Raw genomic sequence first — 23,971 nt, forward strand, 5'->3', positions numbered from 1 at the left:
TTTGTAGAAGGATATCTTGATATTTTGGACTAGATTATTGATGGGGGTCAAGGAGCCCATTGCAAAGGAGTCACTGTCTTATTTTGGTTTCCTGTTACTGTGGTTCTACTCTGTAATGAGGCATTAAAACTAATCATACTGCTCCCTCTTCCAGCATCTCTCAAGATGCTGTAATCTCTTGAACATTACCAAATTTATAGTGCTCCACTACTATAGATTATATATGCGAACACCAAAAGAAAGTGAGATTGTCAGCAGAGGGCGTGGCCTTTGACAAAAGCTGGAGTTGTCACTCACGGAACACTGAGAATTATGCTTGGACAGAAGCATGTAAAGAGGGGTGGAATGAGGTTTTCTTGCTGGTAACTGGACCATGAGGAAAAAAGAGCTAGGGCTTTATTTTATGGGAATAAAGGAAGTTATCTTATAAAATGTGTAGAATCGTGTCCCTCAAAAGATGTTCAGGTTCTAATGCCCAGTACATGAGACTGTGACCTTATATGGAAATAGGGTTCTTGCAGAGGTAATCAAGTGACAATTAGAACAGAGTGGAATTAGAGTGGGTTCTAATTTAATGACTCATGTACATTATAAGAAAAGAGAAATTTTGACACACACACACACACACACACACAGACACACAGAACACACAAGATTCAGGGAAAGAAACCAAGTATAGGTGGAAGAGAGAGGGAAGGGATGCCGCTGCAAGCCAAGGACTTCAGAACACCCCCAAAACCTCTCCCAAGAGGAATTAAAACACGTTTTTTGGAAGACGCTTCAGAATGAACCAATTTCAATTCTATTCTATTTTGGGTTCTGGTCTCCAGATCTCTGGGACAGCAAATCCCTCTTGTAAAAAATAGACCCCTCTTGACAGACGTAGAATGACTGTACTCATTTGTGGAATATAAAATAGCACATTATGAGACTAACATCTGAGGACAGTAGAGACAAGGACCGGGAGGGCTGGTCCTCAGTTGGAAGCCTGACTTAAGTGCTGGGGAAGAAGGTCGGTCTGGTCCAGCCCTCCCGTTGTTCACTGATTTGCTCGAGCGGGCCCAGTAACGTCTCCATCGTGAGACTTGTTGTTACTGTGTTTGGCATATTGAATACGTCACGGGGAGCTTGCCAGGCTTTGCTGTGCGGGCGAGATACTCTCGGTAGCTTGCCGGGCTCTCCGAGAGGGGCAGAGGAATTGAACCCGGGTTGGCCATGTTGGCTGCGTGCAAGGCAAACGCCCTACCCGCTGTGCTATTGCTCCAGCCCGGGGGAGAAGGAAGTTGGGATAAAGAAGGGACCACTAAGTCAACGATAGTTGGAAGGATGGCTCCAGATCAGAGATGTGTGCTGAAAGCAGAAAAAGGACCAAACACAACGGCCTCTCAGTATCTGTATTGTAAACCATGGTGCCCAAAAGTAGAGTGAGAATAAGAAGGAAGGTGTCTGCCATAGAGGCAGGGGATGGGGCGGAATGGGGGTGGTGGGAGGGATATGAAGGACATTGTTGGTGGAAAATGTGCAGGGATGGGTGTTTGATCTTTGTATGACTGAAACTCAAACATGAAAGCTTTGTAACTGCATCTCAGACGATTCAAAATTTTCTTGAGCAGCCCTAGGAAACATATTCCACACCACTGCATAAAAACCCCTGTCTATTGTGGCATCACTATTGGAGTAAATATCTGTCATGAAGATGTGGGTGACCTGAGTGTTGCAGTTTTTTAACACATACCATTGTGTATAATTAAGTCTCAGGTACTTAATGTGAGAATTACTTACTTCATCCTAATTATTATTATGTCTCTCTTTTTCTATATTTTAGCCTATCTTCAATTTCACAATGGATTCTCTTGTTGAAGCAAACAGCAAATTTTGTTTTGACCTTTTTCAAGAGATAAGCAAAAATCACGAGGATAAAAACATCTTTTTTTGTCCTCTGAGTGTTTCAGCTGCTCTCAGCATGGTCCGCCTGGGGGCCAGACATGGTAGTGCCCAACAGATCGACAAGGTGAGAAGACAGGAACAAAGGCCACTGTGAGTGTCGGGCCTCAGTCCCACTGTGGCAAGCCGTGTGCATTCTGCTACAGGCCTGGCTTGATTTCTCTTCCATTCAGCTGCTCCTTAAGGTCCCAAGGAGGCCTCCCCTCTCTCTGACTTCTCTCCAACCTCAAGATCTGACAGCTTTCTCCTCCACCCTCCTTATCTGTCTCGTAGTTAGAGACAATTGCAAGTCTCTTTTAGAGTGTGTTTGTGTTTTCTCGCTCATTCCTTCTATGAAGTACACATTCATGAACATGAACATCAGTCTCAGGTCTAGTGACTGAGGATTTCCCATCCGCTTTGTCTTGTCTCTTTCCAACAGCACAAACAATTTGTCAGAAAATCTGGCTATCTTTTCTTTCCAGAATGATCCAGACCTCAGGGACTTTTATCATCTCTGAGATCTGAGGCACCATTATCTGCTTCCGTCCAACCTGGACACCACTCCCTAGCGTGCTTCTGCTGCCTAGAGATCCACTTTAAACCAAAGTTGTTCTGCCCCGAACTCAGGGATTCCTTCTGGCAGGCTTGGGGGAACATATAAGGTATCAGAAACTTAGCCCAGGTCAGCTGTGAGCAAGGCAAATGCTTGACATGCTATACTGTAACTCCAGCGCTGAAGTCATTTTTATCTGCAGAGAACCTGGAATTCTTATTTTGCTGACGAAATGCAGATATGCTCACTGTCTAGGGATATGAGCTTCAGAAAACCTGGTGATTCTACCCAATTCTCTCTGCCCTCTTTCACACTGACCTCCTGGCTTCCTGGGGCCATGGCTCCATGCCTTGTGCTCATTCCACCCCAACAAATTATCTCTGATGTTCTTTCTTAGGAGGGTGATGGATCAGTTTATCATCACTTCAGTGAGAACTTTCCTCTACTTTCCTTCTAAGACTGCTGCATCCTGCCCCATAACCTTCCATCCTGGTGACTTTCACCAGGCATGGTGTTTCTCTTGTGTCCACTATGGCCTATAGTCACTTAATTACCATGGGTTTTGCTTTGAGTCTGCCTTGTTCGATGCAGAATGAATTTTTGTCCTAGAACAGAACTCCGCTTCTAACAACCACCCCAAAATCAATTTGTAGAATGAATAAAAGTGGCAAGAAAAGCTCTCCCAGTCAACCACAGACTCCAGAGACTCGGTCTCCTACTTCTCTGGAGTTGGCACAGGGTTTCTGCGTTAACAGTGTTCTTCTTTCAGCTGGGGAATGCATTCTCTGATTAGGGTGGAATTGAGGATCAGCCTGCTTGATGCACTTACTTTTCCTAGACTATGACTCCATTAGCAAAACTGATCTCCAAAGTGTGGCTGTTATCCTCCAGCACTGATTTCATAGGGACTTCTGCCTTCCAACCTATCCTAAGCTGAGCTAGCTGTGTCCGCAACTTTCTGCACTCAACCATTTCTGTAGCACCTGGACAATTTATCCTCTGCTGCCTTCACTTGCTTGATTGATTTATAACTAGATCAGCACTACTGAACGCAAGTATAATCGGAGTCAGGTATCTTGTTACAATTATTTTAGTGTCGTACCAAGAAAACAGAAAGAAAAATGTGAGACTAGCCTCACAGTATATCATAATGAGATACACAGTTGCAAAATTGTTCAAGGTTGGGTTTCAGCCATTCTATGTTCCAACATCTGTCCCTTCACCAGTGTACATTCCCCACCACCAATGTCCCCAGTTTCCCTTCCTCTACTACCCCCTAACTTGCCTCTACTGCAGATACTTTTCTTCTCCTTCCCTCTACCCCCTCCTTTTACCATCGTGGTTTACAATACAGGTACCGAGAGTTTATCATGTTTATCCCTTCACCTCCTTTCAGCATCCACTTCTTCTCCAGCACAATCATTTCTGTCTTGTTATTGTGGTCCCTTTTCCGTTTTAACTGCTCTATCCCTCCCCTGACTTGTAGCAAGCTTCCAACCATGGACCAGTCCTCCTGGCTCTTGTTTCTACTCTCAAAGATAGTAGAATCTATCTAGATCTACCTACTAGATAGAAGGAGATATCTATCTAGTAGAAGATAGTAGATAAGATACTTTTCTGCTATTTCATACTGATTTTTTTAATATCCTGAAAATGAAAACAATCATTTTCTATGTCTGTCTCCCTCCCTCTAATTCATTTCATTCTGCATGATACTCTCAATGCTCATCCACGTATAAGCAAATTTCATGACTTCATTATTCCTAGCGACTGCATAGTATTCCATTATGTAGATATACCATAGTTTCTTTAGCCAGTCATCTGTTCTCAGGCGCTTGAGATATTTCTAGATTCTAGCTACTGAAAATAATGCTACAATGAACATAGAATTGCAGACGGCCTTTCTGCATTGTGTTTTTGGGCCCCTAGGTTATATTCCCTGGTGTAAAATCGGTGGGTCAATTTCTAGATTTTTGAAAAATGCCCATATCATTTTCCAAAAAGCCTGGACCAGTCCGCAGTCCCAGTGAATAAGAGTCCTTTTCTCTCTGCATCTGTGGCATCTATCTATCTATCTATCTATCTATCTATCTATCTATCTATCTATCTCCATTATGAGATTTAACGGGTTTTTAAAAATTGAATCACTGTGTGAGATCCAACAGTTACAAAAATCTTCATGATTGAGGTTCAGTCCTACAATGTTCCAACACCCATCCCTTCACCAGTGAACATTTCTCATCACCAATGTCCTCAGTTTTCCTGCCCCCTGCCCCTCCATCCCCCCAGCCCACCTCTATGGCAGACTCCTCCTCTCTTATTTTCCCTTTAAGCACTGTAGTTTGCAATACTGTTACTGAAAGGGTATCATGCACATCACATCACCTCCTTTCAGCACTCAGCTTGTCCAAAGTGATCATTTCCTGCTATCCTTGTCATAGTGGTCCCTTCTCCCTCCTAACTGCGCCTGTCCTCCCCCTTGTTCTTTTTTGATGTTTGTCAGTCTCTCACAGTATATTTTATTTATACCAAAATTTCATATTGACATGTTAGCAATGAAAATCTATGAGATATTTTACTTATTCTTCTACTGTCTTCAAGATGCAGCTTTCAGACAGTTCAGAGGGTGCTGTGATCTCATGTCTGAGCTGACCCTGACTTTGAGCCATGGTCATTCCTCAGTGCAGCACCTGGGGGGCGGGTTCCTTCTCCTCATGCACCTCCCAGCTCAAGCCCAAAGAAACATCTGCTTTGTTTTGTTGTTGATCACTTTGCCTGACGTCATCACCATGGCCACGGCACATCAGAAAAACGTTTCTGGCACTGCTTAAACTTGTGCCGCTCACGTCATCGAAAGTCCCGTCCTGTCATCCCGCAGGTGCTGCACTTCAGTGAATTTTCCCCGAAGGAAAGTGAGAATCCAGAGCCGTGTATGAGAAGCAAACCACGAGGAGAGACTGGGGACTCTGCGAAAGGGCAGGAAGAAACAAAAGGGTCTTCTGTGACTCAGGTGAGACTCCACAAACCCTGCTGTCTTCTGTGTTTTACATGCTCTGGCTTATCTAAGAGGAAGGACGAGTGTCTTCTGCTTATGAAAAAGGGACTAGGGTCACACCTTCCGGTGTCCCCACTGTGACAGCGCCAGGATGGAGTATGATGGAGGATAAAGAGCAGTAGGCATAGGATTCTTCTTCCCTACACATTGCCCTATTGGAGTGATAAAAACCTGTGTCAACAAACTTTGATGGAGGTCCCATACCAGGAGTAGGAGAGATTCATTGGGTTACGTATCTTCCACCTTTAGTGAGGGCCTGGGGTTAGGTTCCGTGGTAAAGTGTGCATTTGCCTTGCATGTATAATATGTGGGTTCTATCCAGCAACAAATACACACAGTTTGGAGAGGAGTTAAAAAAAAACTGTATCTTAAAGCTGTTAGGAAAAATGAGATCATGAAATTTGCTTATAAATGAATAGATTTGGAGCGTATCATGCTGAGTGAAATGAGTCAGAAGGAACGGGACAGATGTAGAATAACTGCATTTATTTGTGGGATATAAAAAAAACAGTATGAAGCTAATATCCAAGGCCAGGGAAAAGGTCCGGGAGGACTGGTCAGTGGTTGGCCAGTCGTGTGGGAGATGGAGGATTGTTAAGATAGAGGAGGGTCCAATATGAGAATATTAGTTAGAAATGATCACTCTGGACAAGAGCTGAGTGTTGGAAGCAGGTAAAGGGATAGACATGATAATCTTTCAGCATCTGTATCGCAAACCATAATGCCAAAAATGAGAGAGAGAGAGAAAGAGAGATTGAAGAGAGGTGCTTGCCATTGAGGCAGGCTGGGCTGGGAGGGGGCTTGAATGGCTTGAAGGGGTGGGAGGGAAACTGAGGACACTGGTGCTGGAAAATTACACTGATGAAGTGATGGGTGTTGGAACATTGCATGACTGAAACTCAAGCATGAACAATTTTGTAATGCTCTAATCTCATGGTAATTCAATAAAAAAAATAAATTAACACCTCCTCCCCCAACAGTATCTTGTTGAAGTCAGACAGGAAAGAGGAACACTCACAGTGTATTCTGCTGAATATGGGGAGCACAGGCTTGGATAGTTCCTCCCTGTGACCTGATATCTACTATTCCTACTTGTACACCTGGACCTCGCTCTGGGAACTATTTTATCCTCTCTTTTGTCGGCGTGCCCCCCCACCCCACTGCCTCCTGATGGTGACAAAGCAGTAGGACAAGTTGCTTTTTTTTCCCCTTAAATTTTTATTAGTGAAACACCATGAGGCACAGTTGTAGACTTACAAATTTTTGTGCTTGGGTTTCAGTTATACAATGATTGAATACCCATCCCTCCACCAGTGCCCATTCTCCACCATCAATGATCCCAGTATCCCTCCCACCTCCCATCCCCCCCACCCCACCCTGCCTCTGTGGCAGGGCATTCCCTTTTGTTCTCTCTCTCCTTTTGGGTGCTGTGGTTTGCAAAAGAGGCATTGAGTGACAATCTTGTTCGGACTATAGTCTACTCTCATCACGCATTTCCCACCCTGAGAGGAACCTCCCAACACCCTTTATTTGGTGCTCCCTTCTCTATCTGAGCTTCCTTTTCCCCTAGCGTGTGCCGTTGTCCTCAAAGCCATGGAGTAATCCTCCTGGCACTTATCTCGGCTATTCTTGGGACAAGTTGCTTTAGTGGCGTCTAACTCTTGGGATAAACTGTCCCCGTTTGTTTCTGTTTTAGTCAGAGTCTTCCAGAGACCAGAGTGAAGTGCTCAGCTGCTACTTCGGGCAACTTCTGTCCAAACTGGACAGGGTCCGAGCGGATTACACCCTGAGTATTGCCAACAGGTTGTATGGAGAGCGGGAATTCCCGGTACACCAGGTGAGTTCAGATTGCTGCCACTAGCGGTAGCGCCTGGGTGGTCCCCTGTACAGGTGGACTGGAGCAAGACTCGCTCTGGTGGATGACTCTTTCCCAGTCAAGGTGCGTGACAGCTGCACCTGGTAATACTTCTGCCCGTGTCCCCTGGCCACTCCCGGCAACAACTCTCTAAAATCACCCTTTGTGCCAAGATCAGGCTGCCCTCCTCCAAGTAAGAAGTGAGTGGTGTAACAGGAGGGTGTTGGGGACCAAAAAGCATCTAGAACGAGGTGTCTTGGTTGGGCGCCAATTGCCTCTCCGGCCACTAGAGGGAGCCACACACTTAGCAATGAACGGGCTGCCCCCCCCGCGCCGACGCCCAGCTCCTTAGGGGAGACGGTGGCGTGCCTCTCTCCATGCAAATGAGAAGCCAAGTACCCAACTTTGGAAAACGAGCTTTAGTGTGTTTATATCACAATACACATGTAAAATAAATCAGCCATCTAAAAATGTACAAATAAAAGCTTTTGGCATTTAGAATTGTAAAATATCTGCAAGCAAAATTTGCTTTTTAAAACGCAGCAAAGTAAATGATTCAGGGCCAGTAATTACAGTTCACAGTTATGTGCGCATCACCTTATCTATTTCCAAGACTTTTTTCCCCTCATGATGTCACATAGAAGGTCTGTAGCCGTTAAGCCAGGTTTTATTTCTTAAAAAAAAAAAGGAATATTTTAAAAGCCAAGCTTCTCCATTTATTTGATATTGTTTGTCTTGAGATGTCTTTACAAATGGAGCATTCAAATAAAGGAGGAAAGGCGTGTGCAATGTAACTGTGGGCAGCTTTGCTGGATAATCGTTCCGCACCCTGATTGGTCAGTGCAATGGAAATGCCTCTGGATAACCAAGCCGGTCCTAGAGTCGTTTAGTGCTATGTAGGGTACCAAAGGCGCATCTTTCTCATTATACTTGTAACATTAGTGTAAGGCTATGACTTTGTCGCACTATTTCTGTTCACTTAACAGGAATACTTGGACGGTGTGATCCAGTTTTACCACACGACTTTTGAAAGCGTGGATTTCCGCAAAGACACTGAAAAGTCCAGGCGAGAGATTAACTTCTGGGTTGAATCTCAGTCCCAAGGTACGGGAGAGCAAACATACTGCAGCTGCTGGTCCCTGTTTCAGAGAAAAACAAGTCAAGTCATCCTCCCCCCATCTCCACTCCCCCCCACCCCCAACACACACTTCAGAATTACTTCTCTGGAGAAAGTTTCCTGGGTGGACCATGAAAACTCCCTGTCCAAGACTTAAACGCTTTGATGCTCCTTGTTTCACTGAGTCTAATGTCCACCCATCTTGTTGCGCAAGAAACGACCTTCCCCTTTCTTTATAACTGAGTAGATTTATATCATGTAGTTAAGTTTTTTTTTAAGAAAAAAATATGGAATCACCTTGAGGAACACAGTTACAAAGTTATTCAGGATTGGGTTTCAGTCATTTAAGGTTCCAACACCTGTCCCTTCACCAGTGCACATTTCCCACCCAATGTCCCAGTTTCTGTCTCGCCACCCCCCTCCCCACCTGCCCCAGCCTGCCTCTGTGGCAGACACTTTTCTTCTCTGTCTGTCTCTGTCTCTCTGCGTTCTCTCTCTGCGTTCTCTCTCTGTCTCTCTCTGTCTCTGTCTCTCTGTTTCTCTCTCTCTGTCTCTGTCTCTGTCTATCTCTCTGTTTCTCTCTCTTTCTCTCTTTGTCTCTGTCTCTGTCTGTCTGTCTGTCTCTCCGTCTATCCTCTATCCCCTTTTGTGCATTGTGGTTTGCAATACAGGCACTGAAAAGTTATCATGTATATCCCTTCATCTCCTTCGTACACAATTGTCCAGACTGACCATTTCCAACTATCACTATCATAGTGGTCCCTTCTGTGTCCTAACTGTGCCCCTCCACACCACCTGTGGTAAGTTTGTAGATCATTTTTTTTTATAGATGGGTCATGCTCCTCCTCCCTTCTGGGGGCACTGGAAACATCCAGGGGGACTGTAGTTGTCTCTGAGGTCATTGGCAGGTGCCTTCCTTTTTTTCACTTAAAGAGAGTAGACTTCAAGAAGGAGGCTCAAGAAATTATTTTTATGAAAACAGGGTGATAGGCCAAGTAAGCTGGGGAACTCAGGCAGATGGACCCCGTATTCTCTGTGTGCCTCTAAGTCTACAGATACCCAGGACATTTCCAGGTCTCAGCTATTGTAAACAATGCACCGAACATGAGGGTGCATCTATCTCTGAAATGTTGGGGTATTTTTGCATAAGTATGCAGAAGTAGGGGGGCTGCTATGGAATTTCTCCCTTTAATCTTTTTCTTTAAAAGTTTCTATATTGATTTCTGGGGTCCCTTCTCTCCCCATCAGCCCCTGTCCTTGTCTGTTTCTTGTCTTTGGGTAACAACTATTCTCCTTGCTGTGAGCTCATATCGCACTACGATCTTTGTTTATTTGTTGGTTGGGGGGGGGGCACACATCAATCTGTACTCAGGGCTCACTCTTGGCCCTGGGCTCAAGGATCACTCCTGGCAGGGCTCCATGGACCGTATGGGTGCCAGGGATCAAACGGATCAGTTACATGCAAGGCAAGTCCCGTATGTACTGCCTTGCATGCAGCAGTATTACAGCTTATTATGAATTTGATTTGTATTTCCAATTTGTAACTTTGAAAATTGCTCTTTTTTTTTGCTTTTTGGGTCACACCCAGTGATGCTCAGGGGTTGCTCCTAGCTCTGCACTCAGGAATTACTCCTGGCAGTGCTGGGGGCCCATATGGGGTGCCGGGTATTGAACCTGGGTCGGCTGTGTGCAAGGCGAACACCCTACCTGCTGTACTATTGCTCTGCCCCCCCCCGAAAATTTCCCTTTAGTCATATTATAGGGAGATTTGAATCAATAAGATTTGTCTTAGTGTCTTCTATTAATTTGTCATCAGCATAGAAATTCATGTTGCCTTAATAGGAAAACAGCCAAATATAGTTCTGTTGAGTACTGCTTTACATGATGAACTCAGGTCAGAGTGATGGCATAAAAGCCAGGGGATGAGATTTTAGAGGTGACTCTGACTTTAGGCTGGAAAGTAACTTGTAAGAGGAGACTGTTGCAGTTGGGTACAGATGGTTGTATGTGCCACAGGAATTATGAGTCCTTCAAGGCTCCATCCATTTGCCAAAAGACAGCAGCTGTTCTAAAAGTTATTCATTCTTTTGGCACAAATATCTAGTTTCTCCTTAGTTAGCTTGCCCAAAGCATTGTGAGTACAGATGATGACAACATAAACAATTACTATTCATTTTATTTTATTTTTTTATTAAAATTTTTTTAATAGTGAGACATCATGAGGTACAGTTGCAGACTTACACATTTTTGTGCTTGGGTTTCAATTATACAATGATCAAATACCCATCCCTCCACCAGTGCCCATTTCCCACTACCACGGATCCCAGTATCCCTCCCACCCCCATCCCCCTCATCCCACCCTGCCTCTCTGGCAGGGCATTCCCTTTTGTTCTCTCTATCTTATTGGGTGTTGTGGTTTGCAAAAGAGGCAATGGGTGACAATCATGTTTAGTCTATAACAATTACTATTTTTTAAGAAGAATATTCCTTAGGTAGAAAGGTCTTGTCATCTGAAGACTTATGAATACGTTCAAGTCATGGCATTTTGAGGTGGGAAAGAAAGAAAATATTATTGCCTGAGAGCAGGGGATTTTTCTAGTCACCTTAGGGTTGTGTGATTGTACAAGACACCCCAGATTTGAGTCAAGACAGAGAAGAAAGGCCCAAGGCAGATCTCAGGTGGTATTACTGCTTGTGGTTGCATGACTTCAATCATGGTGTCTATTCCTCTACAAAGAAGGGAGTTACTTCTTTACAGAAGTAAAGACTTGTCACAGTTGATGTGGGAAGAGCTGAGAAAAGACATGTGGATGCTTTTCTATCATAGCTTCATATATTTACATGCAGTTTTTTGATAGTTAGGAACATACTCTCTACTTCCCACTAAGAAGTTACATCATAGCTCTTTTACACAAGGGGATTATTCTATATTTGGGTAATGGGAATTACACTTTGAGTGACCCACAGAGGAAAACATCTGATGACAAATTCAGACCATAGTGAGAATTTTCTCAATCTTTTTCCTATGGTAGCACCCTTTCAACCTTACTTACATCCTATGTCTCTCTTGTCCAAACAGCTATCCCTCACGTATTCCCCTCACCCCCATTTAAATGATGCTCTACCTGTGGCCTCCTTGGAATGTCCTGGATGTCTACTGGAGGACCAAATGGCTCCCAATCATTAAAGGTTGATACAGAGAATCAAAGGAAATTCCATGATAGGGCTCTGGAGTTTCCTTAGATTAGGGTGAGAAGATTCCTTTCCCGTGCAACTCCTCCACTACCAATCTACCTATCCTTCCCTCCCTTCCACCTCACCCAGACTATAAGTGTTTGAGACATGCAGTGCCTCAGGGATGCATGGAAACCTCTGTCTGTGTGAATATTTCTGATACGATTCATATTTGGAATAATCTCTTGGTGCCCTTCTCTGTAGGTAAAATCAAGGAGCTCTTTAATGAGGATGCCATTACTGATTCCACGGTGCTGGTGCTGGTGAATGCTGTTTATTTCAAGGCCAAATGGGAAAAATACTTTGACTGTGAGAACACGGTGGAGGCCCCATTTTTACTCAGTGAGGTACTTTCTCATAACATGGGGATTTTTCAATGTTCCACTCATAGTTTCCACAGAGAATATTGTACAAGTTGTAGACTCAAATCTAAGAACAAGATCTCTGGGTTGCAACTTTTATTTATTTATTTATTTATGCTATACCCAGTGATGCTCAGAGGTTACTCCTGACTCTGCACTCAGGAATCACTCCTGGCAGTGCTTGGGGGTTCGTATGGGATGCGAGGGACAGGACCTGCATTGGTTGTCTGCAGGGCAAGCACCCCACCCACTGACAACTTAGGTCTATAGTAACATTTTCTATAAATCAGAAGCAATACCTGAAGTTCATGAAATCTTATATTTCACTATTTTCATTCATTATTTTATTTGTTCTCCCAAATAAACTGGTGTTCTTAATGTTTCCATATAGAAGCTGAGCACAAAATGCAGTGGTGAAGTTGTTTATTTGAGGGCGGAATATTTGGGCCACACCCGCGAGAGCTCAGGGCTCATTTCTGGCTTTACACTCAGACTTCCTTCTGGCTGTGCTTGGGGTTGGCTGCGTGCAAGGCAGGGCCTTATCCCCTCACTATCTTTCCACCCCAAGGATGTTACTTGCCAAGTGCATGTCTTAACATCACATCTGTGAATGTTTTCTTCTAAGCCATAAGACTGGAGAATCAGCGGGAAGGGAAGGATCAGATCCCAGTTCTCCACTTGTTTTGCTAGTTATTCTTTGAAAAAATTTATTTTAGGCTCTGTGGTTCACAATGCTGTTAATGATGTCATTTCATGCAAAACACATTCTTTTTAGCTTTGTACATCTTTATCTGTAGGTTAATGACTCCTCAAACATCCTCAACCTATTATCACATTTAAAGGGTCTAGGTGGTACTTTCCTTTGATGGAAGCCAATGGAACAAGTGTCACTTTTAATAGATACATGGTTATTTCCCTATTAAAGGATCTCAGTGGCTTTGTAATAGTATCATTCAGGTCAGAAGGGATAGAGTGGTTGTGTGAGCCCAAGAGATTGAGTAGAACAGATCTTAAGATAGAAACCCAGCTGGGTTTGTTCCCATTGCACTGTGGATTCCTGATTGCATAGCCAATGGACACATCAACCGTGATCTTCGGAGTGAAGAACACTGTCCTCCCGTTGTTCATCGATTCGCTCGAGCAGGCCCAGTAATGTCTCTATTGTGAGACTTCTTGTTACTGGTTTTGCGTACTGAATACTCTCGGTAGTTTGCCAGGCTCTCTGAGAGGGCCAGGGAAGAACACTGAAGATCAAATATTGGTAAAGGAAGGGCAAGTCTTTGAGTGGCCAGAGAGCTCTCTTAGGGTGGATCACTGATGCTGCTCAGAACTTCCAGTAAAGACCCAGACCCATGTTTTGGGGGATGTTGGGGACCGTGTCAGCTGGTACATTTACCATGGAAGTTCTGTGATTATCTATCTTGTCTGTTATCTCCCCTGTCTGCTGCAGAATGAAAGTAAGTGTGTGAAGATGATGAACCAAAAGGGTCTCTTTAACATCGGCTTCATAGAGGAGCTGAAGGCTCAGGTCCTTGAAATGAAATACACCAAGGGAGGGCTCAGCATGTTCATCCTGCTGCCGGCGGCCTCGGAAGACAACCTGAAAGGCCTGAAAGAGGTGAAGCTCTGTTTTCATGCCTTTGTAGAATGTTCCATTACAGATCTGTGGAATGGGACATGTTGAGGAAGGACAGTGGCTGAGCAATCAGAGATTTCAAAGAATCCATAAGGATCTGAATTTGATGTATGATTCATTCCATATTTGTTTAGAACAAAAGAACAAATGTCAGATAGGGCTTTCCTCTCTAAGGAAATCCACCCCTCACACAGTCCAAGGATAGCAATGTTGGGTAACTTGAGAATTGCTCTAAATAAAACAGCGTTTCATTTTCTCTGACAATGCTGACCTCTGGTCTTTTGTTCAGACTATTTTGCCACAGCTCAGCTAAAAGTTAAGTCCTGTTTTGGGATGCATGGAACCTTGACATTAGATGATATTAATCATGGATTAGATGACTTGTGAAGTAGCACTGACTGATGACTCGAGAGGCACTGTTTCATATTATCTGGTGAGATAAAAAGAGATAGAAGGGAAAGTGAGAAATACCAGCACAGTAATAACAGAAATAAACAGTATTGAAAATTGATTGTATGCCAGCAATGTGTTAAGTGCTTTCATATGTTATTTTCTAATGCTCCTGCAAGCATTCAATGGACACCTCTATATTTCAGAGGTGAGACTGAGTCTCATCTTAATCAATGGAGCTTTGCTGGGCTTTGAATACTTGTCTGTATTCAGCAAAGCACACCATTTTCCTTCTAAAGAGGAAAGAGATATTCTTAGAGCAGTTATAAATAAAATCAGAGTATTCTGAAGGTCAGGGATAGAAACTGAAGACTTTTACCTCTTCTTGAACTAGACTCAGGCTCTTTGAAATCACTGGGACATTCTTTGCAACCTCGCAACTTGATCCTACGCATCTTTTTCTTCTTCCTGTAGCTTGAACAGAGCATCACCTACGAGAAACTAATGGCCTGGAGCAACTCAGAAAACCTGTCAGAGGAAAGAGTAGCTGTCTCCTTGCCCCAGTTCACCTTGGAAGACAGCTACGATCTTAATTCTATTCTCCAGGACATGGGGATCACGGATATCTTTGATGAAACGAAAGCGGATCTTACTGGAATCTCTCCAAATCCCAATTTTTACCTATCGAAAGTTATTCATAAAACCTTTGTGGAGGTGGATGAAAATGGCTCAGAGGCAGCAGCAGCCAGTGGGGCCGTGGGCATGGAAAAGTCCAGTCCCTCCTGGGTGACGTTTAATGTCAATCATCCTTTTCTCTTTTTCATCAGACACAAAAAAACCCAAACCATTCTCTTCTATGGCAGGGTTCTCTCTCCTTAAGAGAACACAGCCTCTATCACTTGGGAGCTGAAAGAAAAACAGCAATGCAATCTTCCCCTGGTCAAATATGGGTACTCGGATCTTGGTTACTGTTTCAAGTATCCTTTCTTCCATCATTGCTTGCAACAAGGCTGGAGTCCCTCCCGGTCCATGTTTGTCCTTATCTTTCTTTCACCCTGTAGCTGATTTTTCTGTTAGTGTCAAAGGGCTCTTCTTCCACCTCTAATGTTTTGCTTCCTAAACTTTCAAGAGTGTAAGTTTAACTCCCCTCCCCCGTCTGCTGTGACCTGCAAGTCCACATCATTGAGAATGACATTCACTTTATTCAAGTTGCTGTCATCCTCACGAAGGAATCTTGAAAGTTGTTATGAGACCTCTTCTTGGGGATGGTGAACTTCGAAAACAATCGAACGTGGTGGCAAGAGAAAACACACCCATACTGTGTGTCCTGGACACTCAGCCCTCTTTCTAGAGGAGTGAAATCACTGTGCGTCACGGGCAGAGATGACTTGTGTCTCCCTGCTACCAGTTTACTGCACAGAGGCTGGCTGTTCTATGAGATGCTTCTCACTTGGGGACAGGAGGGTTTGTGGGCGACTTAAGTGATAGTTTTAAGATGGAAGACGGGGGCCAGAGTGTTAGTACAGTGGGTTGGGCATTTGCCTCGCATGTGGCCAAGCTGGGTTTTATCTGTGTCATCTCTGTCTGGTCCCCAGGAGTACTTTCTGAGTTCAGAGTCAGTAGTAACCCCTGTGTGTCACCGGATGTGACTCAAAAAACAAACAAACAAACAAACAAATAAAAAGTAAGACTATCCCCAGTCAGCTTTTTTTTTTCTTTTGCTCAGAGCAGGAAAATGGTATCTGGTGAATTTGAGAGAAGAGATTACCAAGTCAATTTAAAACAGTTAGTCTTGGTCTTCCTGAGTCTTATGATAAAACTCTCCCCCCACCTCTCTTTTTCTTTCTTCCACAAAGCATTCTCATCTATAGTTACTCCCAAATACCAAGTACAGTGAGCTGGGCAGAGAATCACTGCCCTCGCTGTGGACAGAGAAGCCTTAGTCTCAGGTGGACCCCACTCCCAGGCTCCGCATTTACCTCTTTTTATCCTGTCGTCACATGCGAGTGTCCCAAGAGCTGGGTGCAGGATGTTGGCCATGGAAACCGGCGGGAAAGCTGTTGACTTTCTCCCACACCAAACGAGCTGATTGAAAGTGGATCTCTGAGTTCTCAAGACTCTAGGATCTTGCAATTCTCTTGCAACCTTCGTTTCCCCTGCTGTTGTGAGTTCTTGATCTCTCTGCTTCAGCTGAGCGTGCTGGACTGACCACTGACATGCCTAACTCACGCATAGAAGGTCGATTTCTCATCTTGGTAGTGGTCATACCAGTCTTCCTCCCAGTGCCTTTATGGTTAAGGGTAGCCGAAGCAATATTGGCAGGAGAAGGGATGTGGACTATGTTGACCATGCCTGTGTCTTGCAGGCCCTCTGCTCTGCTAGTTCTCTTTTCCTCCTTTGTGCTGTGGTGCAAGATCCACCTTCTTCATGGCTTCTCATTATTAAAGATTACTGATGGATGGTATAAAGGTTCTCATTGGTCATGTGACGTGCTTTGAGGCAACTCCACCAAAAACGTATTGGGCCACAGACTACACTTATCTCAGATGATCAATAGTTTCCTGGGGTTGCTTCCTGGGTTGATGTTTTCAGGGTTGATTGTTGGCTAACCTGATGGATGTGTGCGACCTTCAGTCCAGAATGGCATTGGCTGGCCTTGCTGCTGCTTCTTTTCTTCCATAAACTTACATTTGTATGAAAAAATTTTCAGAATGTTAATCACAATGGGAAAATATGTCTATTTACAATAATGAGAAAGGGTGAGATTCTTAAATCTTTCTGTAAATTAGCAAACACATTCTTGAATAAAGCACTTTTGCCTTCAGTTGCAATACGTGTATTGTGTTGCCAAGTGACTTTTTTTTTTATTTGAATCAATTTAAAAAAAAAATTTTTATTAGTGAAACACCATGAGGTACAGTTGTAGATTTACTATTTTTTGTGCTTGGGTTTCGATTATACAATGATCAGATACCCATCCCTCCACCAGTGCCCATTTTCCACCACCATGGATAATATCCCCCCCACCCCCATCCCCCCATCTCCCCCTGCCTCTGTGGCAGGGCAATCCCCTGTGTTCTCTCTCTCGTTTTGGGTGTTGTGGTCTGCAAAAGAGGCATTGAGTGGCAAACATGTTCAGTCCATAGTCTACTTTCGACATGCATCTCCCCTCCTGGGAGGATCCTCCTAACACCCTTTATTTGGTGCTCCCTTCTCTATCTGAACTGCCCTTTCCCCTAGAATACCCGGCTGGCCTCTAAGTTATGGAGTAATCCTCCTGGTGCTGATCTCAGCTATTCTTGGGTATTAATCTCATATTTTCTTACTTTATATCCCCCAGATGAATGCAATCTTTCTATGTCTATCCCTCTCTTTCTGACTCATTTCGCTTAGCATGATACTTTCCATGTTGTACCAGCCAAGTGACTTTTTAAAATATAAATTTAACAAAAAATGTTGATCCCCAAATATAAAAACACATAATACTAACAATTCATCTCAGGTATGTAGAAAATGTACATTTTGTACCATTCATAATTTCTGCTGAACTTTCACCATAATTAACATAAGAAAAGGAAAGAAACTCACAACTCTAAAAGTCTATGAAAGGGAACCATCAATCATCAGAATATGGAAGGGATGGACTGGAGTGATGCTACAGGGGGTAGGATACTTCCCTTGCATGAGGCCAACATGGGTTTGACCCCTAGCACCCCATGTAGTCCCCTGAGCCACCAGGAGGGACCCCTTAGTGCAGAGCCAGGAGTCAGCCCTGAGCGCTGCCAGGTGTGGCCACCAAACAAAAACAGAATATGGGAGGCAGGTCTCTGGGGAAACAGAACGAAATCACCTGACACCACCCGCCTGTCATCTGCAGGGTTGCCCAGTGCACTGCCTTCCTCGGGGCCCCCCAATGCAAGATCTTTTCCAAGTCCAAATTCTGGCAAGCCAAAATTTGTTTTGTGCTTGTTGCTGTGTAGCGGGCTTGATCTTTGGTCTTTCTTTGAGGTTATTTTCCCTGCCATCATCCGAAACCTTGGAGGAAGGTGAGGTGAGGGTGACTCCACTGCCCACCCTTCCCAGTTCCATTCCCAGAAATATTGCCTCTATGCAGCAGTGGGAAGGGCAGAACCATGAAGGGAGCATCATCCATTCATTGGCAGGGACAGGAAACATTCTGGGAAGAGGACAGGAGGACTGTCAATGTGTGACTCATTGGGAACAAGCTCCCTCGCCTTCTCTCTGTCCCGGGCGTTTCATACCAGGAACCCCTTCTGCTTTTATGCATTATCCAATGTCTGTGTTTCCCCCTCAGGCTCCTCCTCAGTTTTTCCCTGAGATGGGGCGAGCCAGAACTTGTTGCTTCATCCTTGATTGCTGTTTACTTCTGCGAATGTGCACACTGTAGCACATTACAGGATCATTAATGTCAGGTGGAGTCCTGGGGAGGAGGCAAAGAGGGGAGGAAGCATTATGCTCGTCCCAGGGGATGCCCTGCTTCACAGCTGCACACCAGCTGCAGATGGGCTCTTCATCTGTCCAGCTCAGTTGCATTCTCGTGCTGCTAAACTGACTTCCTTTTTTCTTTTTCTGTTCTTCTCCATAAAAACATGTAATTTATGCCCACACCTGCAAGCCATTTTACCAATGTATTCTACTTAATACTTAATTTTTCCATGTACTGTTTCCCTTCCAAATCATGTTCTTCAAAGCCTGCATTAATGTCTTAGCTAGAAACAAACAAACAAAAAAACCCTAGAAATAATCAAATCCATCAGCACGGGGATGACAAGAATTTATCCAGAGATTCCGAATAGATGGTCTAATGCCCAAGTTTAAATAAATGGGAAAAGAGAAACAAGGGAGAGTTTCATAACACTATACACAGTGAAATGAGATTTCATAAAATAACTTAATGACAAGAACCAGAGAGGAACTTAGAAAACTTGCAAACACGTTACATAGAATTTTAGAAGCCAGGGGTTCTATAGAACCGAAGTGGAAATTCATGAAGATAAACGGGGATAAGTTGTGAAAGAACTGAGTAAAATTTAAGGTTGATGAGGAATTAAAAATTATAGCACTGTAGCACTGTCCTCCTGTTGTTCATCGATTTGCTCTAGTGGGCACCAGTAATGTCTCCACTGTGAGACTTGTTACTATTTTTGGCATACTCCACGGGGAGCTTGCCAGGCTCTGCTGTGCGGGTGGTATACTCTCGGTAGCTTGCTGGAGTCTCCCAGAGGGACAGAGGAATTGAACCCAGGTTGGCCGCATGCAAGGCAAATGCCCTACCCGCTGTGCTATCGCTCCAGGCCAATAATAGTAATAATAATAATAATAATGTTTACTTCTTAAAAATAATTCATAAAAAGATGATGATTTTCTGGGGAAGGGGAACCAGGGAGAGAACTCAATTAGTAGACACATGCCTGGCCCTGAATTTGACCTCTGGCACCCCATGCCCTCAGCAAGGCCTGATGCGGTTCCTATAAAAAACAATCAAGGTAATTCCAGGGGCCTGGGGCCAGCTCCTGGCTGAGCACCTGGCGTGTAGGCTTGAGGCTGTAAGCTGCAGCCCTAACCCTGCCCTGCATGCCAGGAACGACCCCGCAGCATCATGGGTGACCATCCGATGTGGCAGTGATGGCCAGGGCACCGTGGGTGATCATATCGGTGTGGCAGTGATGGCTGGGGACACTTTGAGTGACCATCCGGGTGTCGTAGTGTGGCAGAGGGGGAAGTCGTTTCCTTTCGGAGGAAGAGGGTTACTTAGACCACACCCAGCGGTGCTCAGGGCTTACTCTAGGCTCTATGCTCAAGGATCACTCCTGGTGGGGCTCAGGAGACCCCAGTGGTGCCCTGGATCGAACCAGGAGCAGCTGCAGTTTCTTTCCGGCCTGAAAAACATACAGGTTCTTTGTAAATGCACCAATATCAAACACAAAGACGGTGGCTCTGGGCTCCGCGCGCCCGCTCCCTGGCTCCCCGGGCCAGTTTGAGGAGAGCACCTGAGGAGAGGGCAAGGAGTAAGGGGCCCTTTCTGCAGGCTCCAGGGACGTGCCCCAGAAGCACCAACACCACAGGGCAGCCGTGATCCTGCCAAGAAGCAGGAAAAAAATTATAGAAGAATTTTAACTTGTTATTTTTATTTTTATGGGGGGGTAGGGAGTGCAGGGATCAAACTCAGGGCTCACATATGCAGTGTCTGTCCCCTGCCACTTGCTCCACAGTCTCAAAAAAGGTTTGAGAGAAAATAAAGACACGAAACAGACGCACAAGAAAGTTTAATTAGTCATGACTAGGCTATGCTTGAGTGTCTATTAGGATGCATATGACATGATAAGAGAGACATTGGGAAATAGAAAAAAACTGGAAAGCAAATCCAGGAATTGTGATTGTTTTTCAGAGAAGGCAGTTGACAAACTGGCATGAAATTAATAAAGACTTGATAAAGAAAAATTTCTTTTTCAAGTAACCTGGATGAATACCTGATTACACTGATTGATATTCAAAAAGATAAGCAGAACTAGACATGCTAAAATTAAACGTTAAAATTTCAGGGTCTAGGGACTAAGCTCAATAGCAGAGCTCATAACTTGCATTTGTCAGGTCCTGGGTTTGATACCTGGAACGAATAATGACAAACAAACAGACAAGCATAATAACCCAAAATAACCACATTAATTCTCTACCCTTCCCTTTCCCAAGCCCTTTCGACTACCTCCGACCCCGCCCCACCCCAGCCAAAGGAAAAAATCAGATGAGCTCAGATATTTGGTTGTAATAAATTTCCAAGGAAAAGAGCCAGAGATGGCCCAGTGGTAGAACATCTATCTTCCTTGCAGGCTTGAGATCCTGAGTTCCCCCACAGTATCACCTCATATGCGGTGTATGACCCAGTTGGCAATGCTTTTATATATGCCTAGTATGACACCAAAGTATGTGTGAGAATCACAACCAACTGTGCAACCCCTTGTTATCACAATGAAAATAACTAAGAGAGAAGGAAAGGATAATATTAAAAACATATAAATAGGGGATTGAAGCAATAGTACAGTAGGTAGGATGTTGATCTTGCACTCTGCCTATTTGGGTTGGACTTCCAGCAACGCCATATTGTCACCTGAGTCAACCAGGAATAATCCTGTGGCAGAGCCAGGAGTCACCTCTGAGCATCGCTGGGTATTGGCTCCCAAACTAAAAGTGAATACATAAATAATAAATTTCTGAGGATGATAAAAAATATATAAGTAAATAATGTCATACTCAAGAATTCTTATTTGAAGAAAGAATTGCTGAGAGCTTCCACGAGCTGATATCAAAATCCAGGAATCTCAAAAGCGTTTCTTTTTCCTTTTCTTTTTTACTTAGGCTCCATGATTTACAATAATAATTCAGGAATACAATATTAATACACCATATTTACCACCAGGGGGCAAGAATCTGTTCAAGGCTGTCTCCTCTCTTCCCCAGTCCCTCCTGCTTGGCAAACTCCATTCTTTAGACCCCATTCTAGCCTTGGTAATCATTGGTCTTTGCTTCCATTATTTAGTCCTTGACTACATCCCTTTATACTCCACATATGCTGTGGTTATATAAGAGAATGTTGAGGGCCTTGAGAGATAGTAGAGTAAGCAAGATGCTAGACCTGGGTTTGATCCTCCTCAACCCATTTGGTCCTCTGAGTGCAGAACCAGGAGTAAGCCCACAAACAAAAAAAACAAAAAAGAAGAAACTTGACCCAGATATTATAGCACACATAAAATTAATTAAAACAGATGAAAGGGTTCTCTATTAGCTCAGAGTTACAAAATACATCAAGGAACTTTCCATGATAGAGACTTCAGTGGCGTTTTCAGGGATTTGATGCCATTGGTTAAGAAAAGAACACTAAAAATAAATAAATGAATAAATAAATACATCAAACCATAGAATTTCTGCACTGTGAAAAAAATGAAGGATTCATTAGGTACCCTACCGGATGAAATGAAATATTCGTAGACCATACATCTGACAAAGGGAAAATAAGCAAATACACAAAGCAGTGGAAAAACTCAACAATCACAACAAGAACAACAACAAAATAACTCATCAAAAATGGGGAGAGGGGATTGCCACTCAATGCCTCTCTTGCAAAACACAGTACCCAAAAGAAGAGAGAGAGAACAAGGGGGAATGCCTTGCCACAGAGGCAGGGTGGGATGGGGGATGAGGGGTGGGAGGGATGCTGGGACTCGTGGTGGTGGAGGATGGGCACTGATGGAGGGATGGGTACTTGATCATTGTAAAACTGAAACCCAAGCACAAAAATTTATAAGTCTATAACTGTACCTCATGGTGTTTCACTAATAAAAAAATAAAACTACATAACCAGAAAAAAAATGGGGAGAGGAGATGCACAAATGCATCCTCAGGGATTGCATACAGATGCCTATAGGTATATTAAAAAAGTGTTCATCATTTTTATAAAACAGGAAATTAAAATAAAAATGACGATGAGGTATCACCTCACACCTGTGAGAATGGCATGTATCAAGCACTGGAAATAACCAGGGTTAGCAGATAGGCAGTGGAAAAGTACCCGCATTCACTGTAGGTGAAAATGTCATGGATACTAATCAAATTAAAATAGAATTTCCATATGACCACTTCTTGGAATGCTTTAATGCTCTTGTACTAGATACAAGAGCATAAAAGCATTAATTGAAAAAGATATATGCACAGCTATGCTTGCCACAGCACTATTTCCAAGAGCCAAGAGCTGGACACAACTAAAATACCCAACCACAGATGTGTGTACAAAGAAGTTGTGGTATGTAAACAGAATCAATTATACTCAGCTATAAGAAAAGATGAAATCCTGCCCTTGGCAACAACTTGGATGGAGCTAGAGGGTGTGTGTTTAGTGAAATAAGTCAGCGGGAGAAGGACTTATGCTGGTTGATTCACTCAGATGTAGTATATGAAGAATCCAAGCAAAGATGATTAGGCAACGGAAACAACCCGTCTTCCCCTACTCTTCCAACAGAATATTAATTACAAAGGAGTGATGGTGGGGGAGAGTGTTGGGGACTCCAGAGAAAACTTAGAAATAGAGATGTGTTTGTGTGTGTGTGTGTGCTTGTGTGTGCGTGTACGCTTTGGAAGTTGTGGTGGAGATGATGGTGATGATATAAAGAACAAAGAGTAACATTTTATAAACCATGTTGTTATCTCAATTTTTAAAAAAAGTGTGGTTTATATAAAAAAAATCAAGATCTTAACAATCTGGGAACAAAAATGTCCATACATTGATTTGTGCTTGTGGAGGGTTGACTTTGGAGTGAGTTTCTAGGAGAGCCACTGTTGGATCAAAGTGCAAATGTATTTGTGTTCTCAGAAGCTCTGTCAATATCTTAAGGGGTAGAACATAGTGCTCACCATTAGGAATGCATTTTTGGCTACTTGCTTTCTTACAGGCATGTCAACAGAATGTTGCAAAGATTTTGGGTGTGTGCCAAACTGCTAGGTATGATGTGGTATATTAGCATAGATTTAATTTGAATCGCTAATGATTTGAGTGAATGAATATGAACCTGCTATCAACCAAGAATTTTGTATTTCTATTCCTCTCTAATATCTGTCCATGGCTTTTTGGAACTGGATTCATGTAATTTTTTTCTTGATATGCAGCAGCTTTTGGGTGTTAGGAAGTATTAGACTATTAGATTTGGAAAATATTAGATTTATAAATTTTTTCGTATTCCACCTTGTTGAGCTGCAATGGGTTTTCTTCCTTGGTGAGGACATCTCTCTGTTTCTAATCTGTCTAGTTGCTGTCCATTAATCCCAGACTCTCTG

At 43.5% G+C, this 23,971-nt stretch overlaps 1 protein-coding gene across 1 annotated transcript; it reads left to right on the forward strand.

Annotated features, from left to right (window-relative positions):
- Window positions 1-1,843: 1,843 nt before the first annotated feature.
- On the forward strand, window positions 1,844-15,007 carry SERPINB12 (serpin family B member 12). Its single transcript, XM_056106991.1, has 7 exons — window positions 1,844-2,011; window positions 5,358-5,489; window positions 7,231-7,371; window positions 8,376-8,493; window positions 11,945-12,087; window positions 13,553-13,720; window positions 14,603-15,007. The coding sequence occupies exons 1-7, from the start codon at window positions 1,844-1,846 to the stop codon at window positions 15,005-15,007; spliced, it is 1,275 nt and encodes a 424-aa protein (XP_055962966.1).
- The last annotated feature ends 8,964 nt before the right edge of the window (window positions 15,008-23,971 follow it).

Source organism: Sorex fumeus, unplaced genomic scaffold (assembly GCF_029834395.1).
Source record: "Sorex fumeus unplaced genomic scaffold, SorFum_2.1 ptg000151l, whole genome shotgun sequence".
Classification (NCBI taxonomy): domain Eukaryota; kingdom Metazoa; phylum Chordata; class Mammalia; order Eulipotyphla; family Soricidae; genus Sorex; species Sorex fumeus.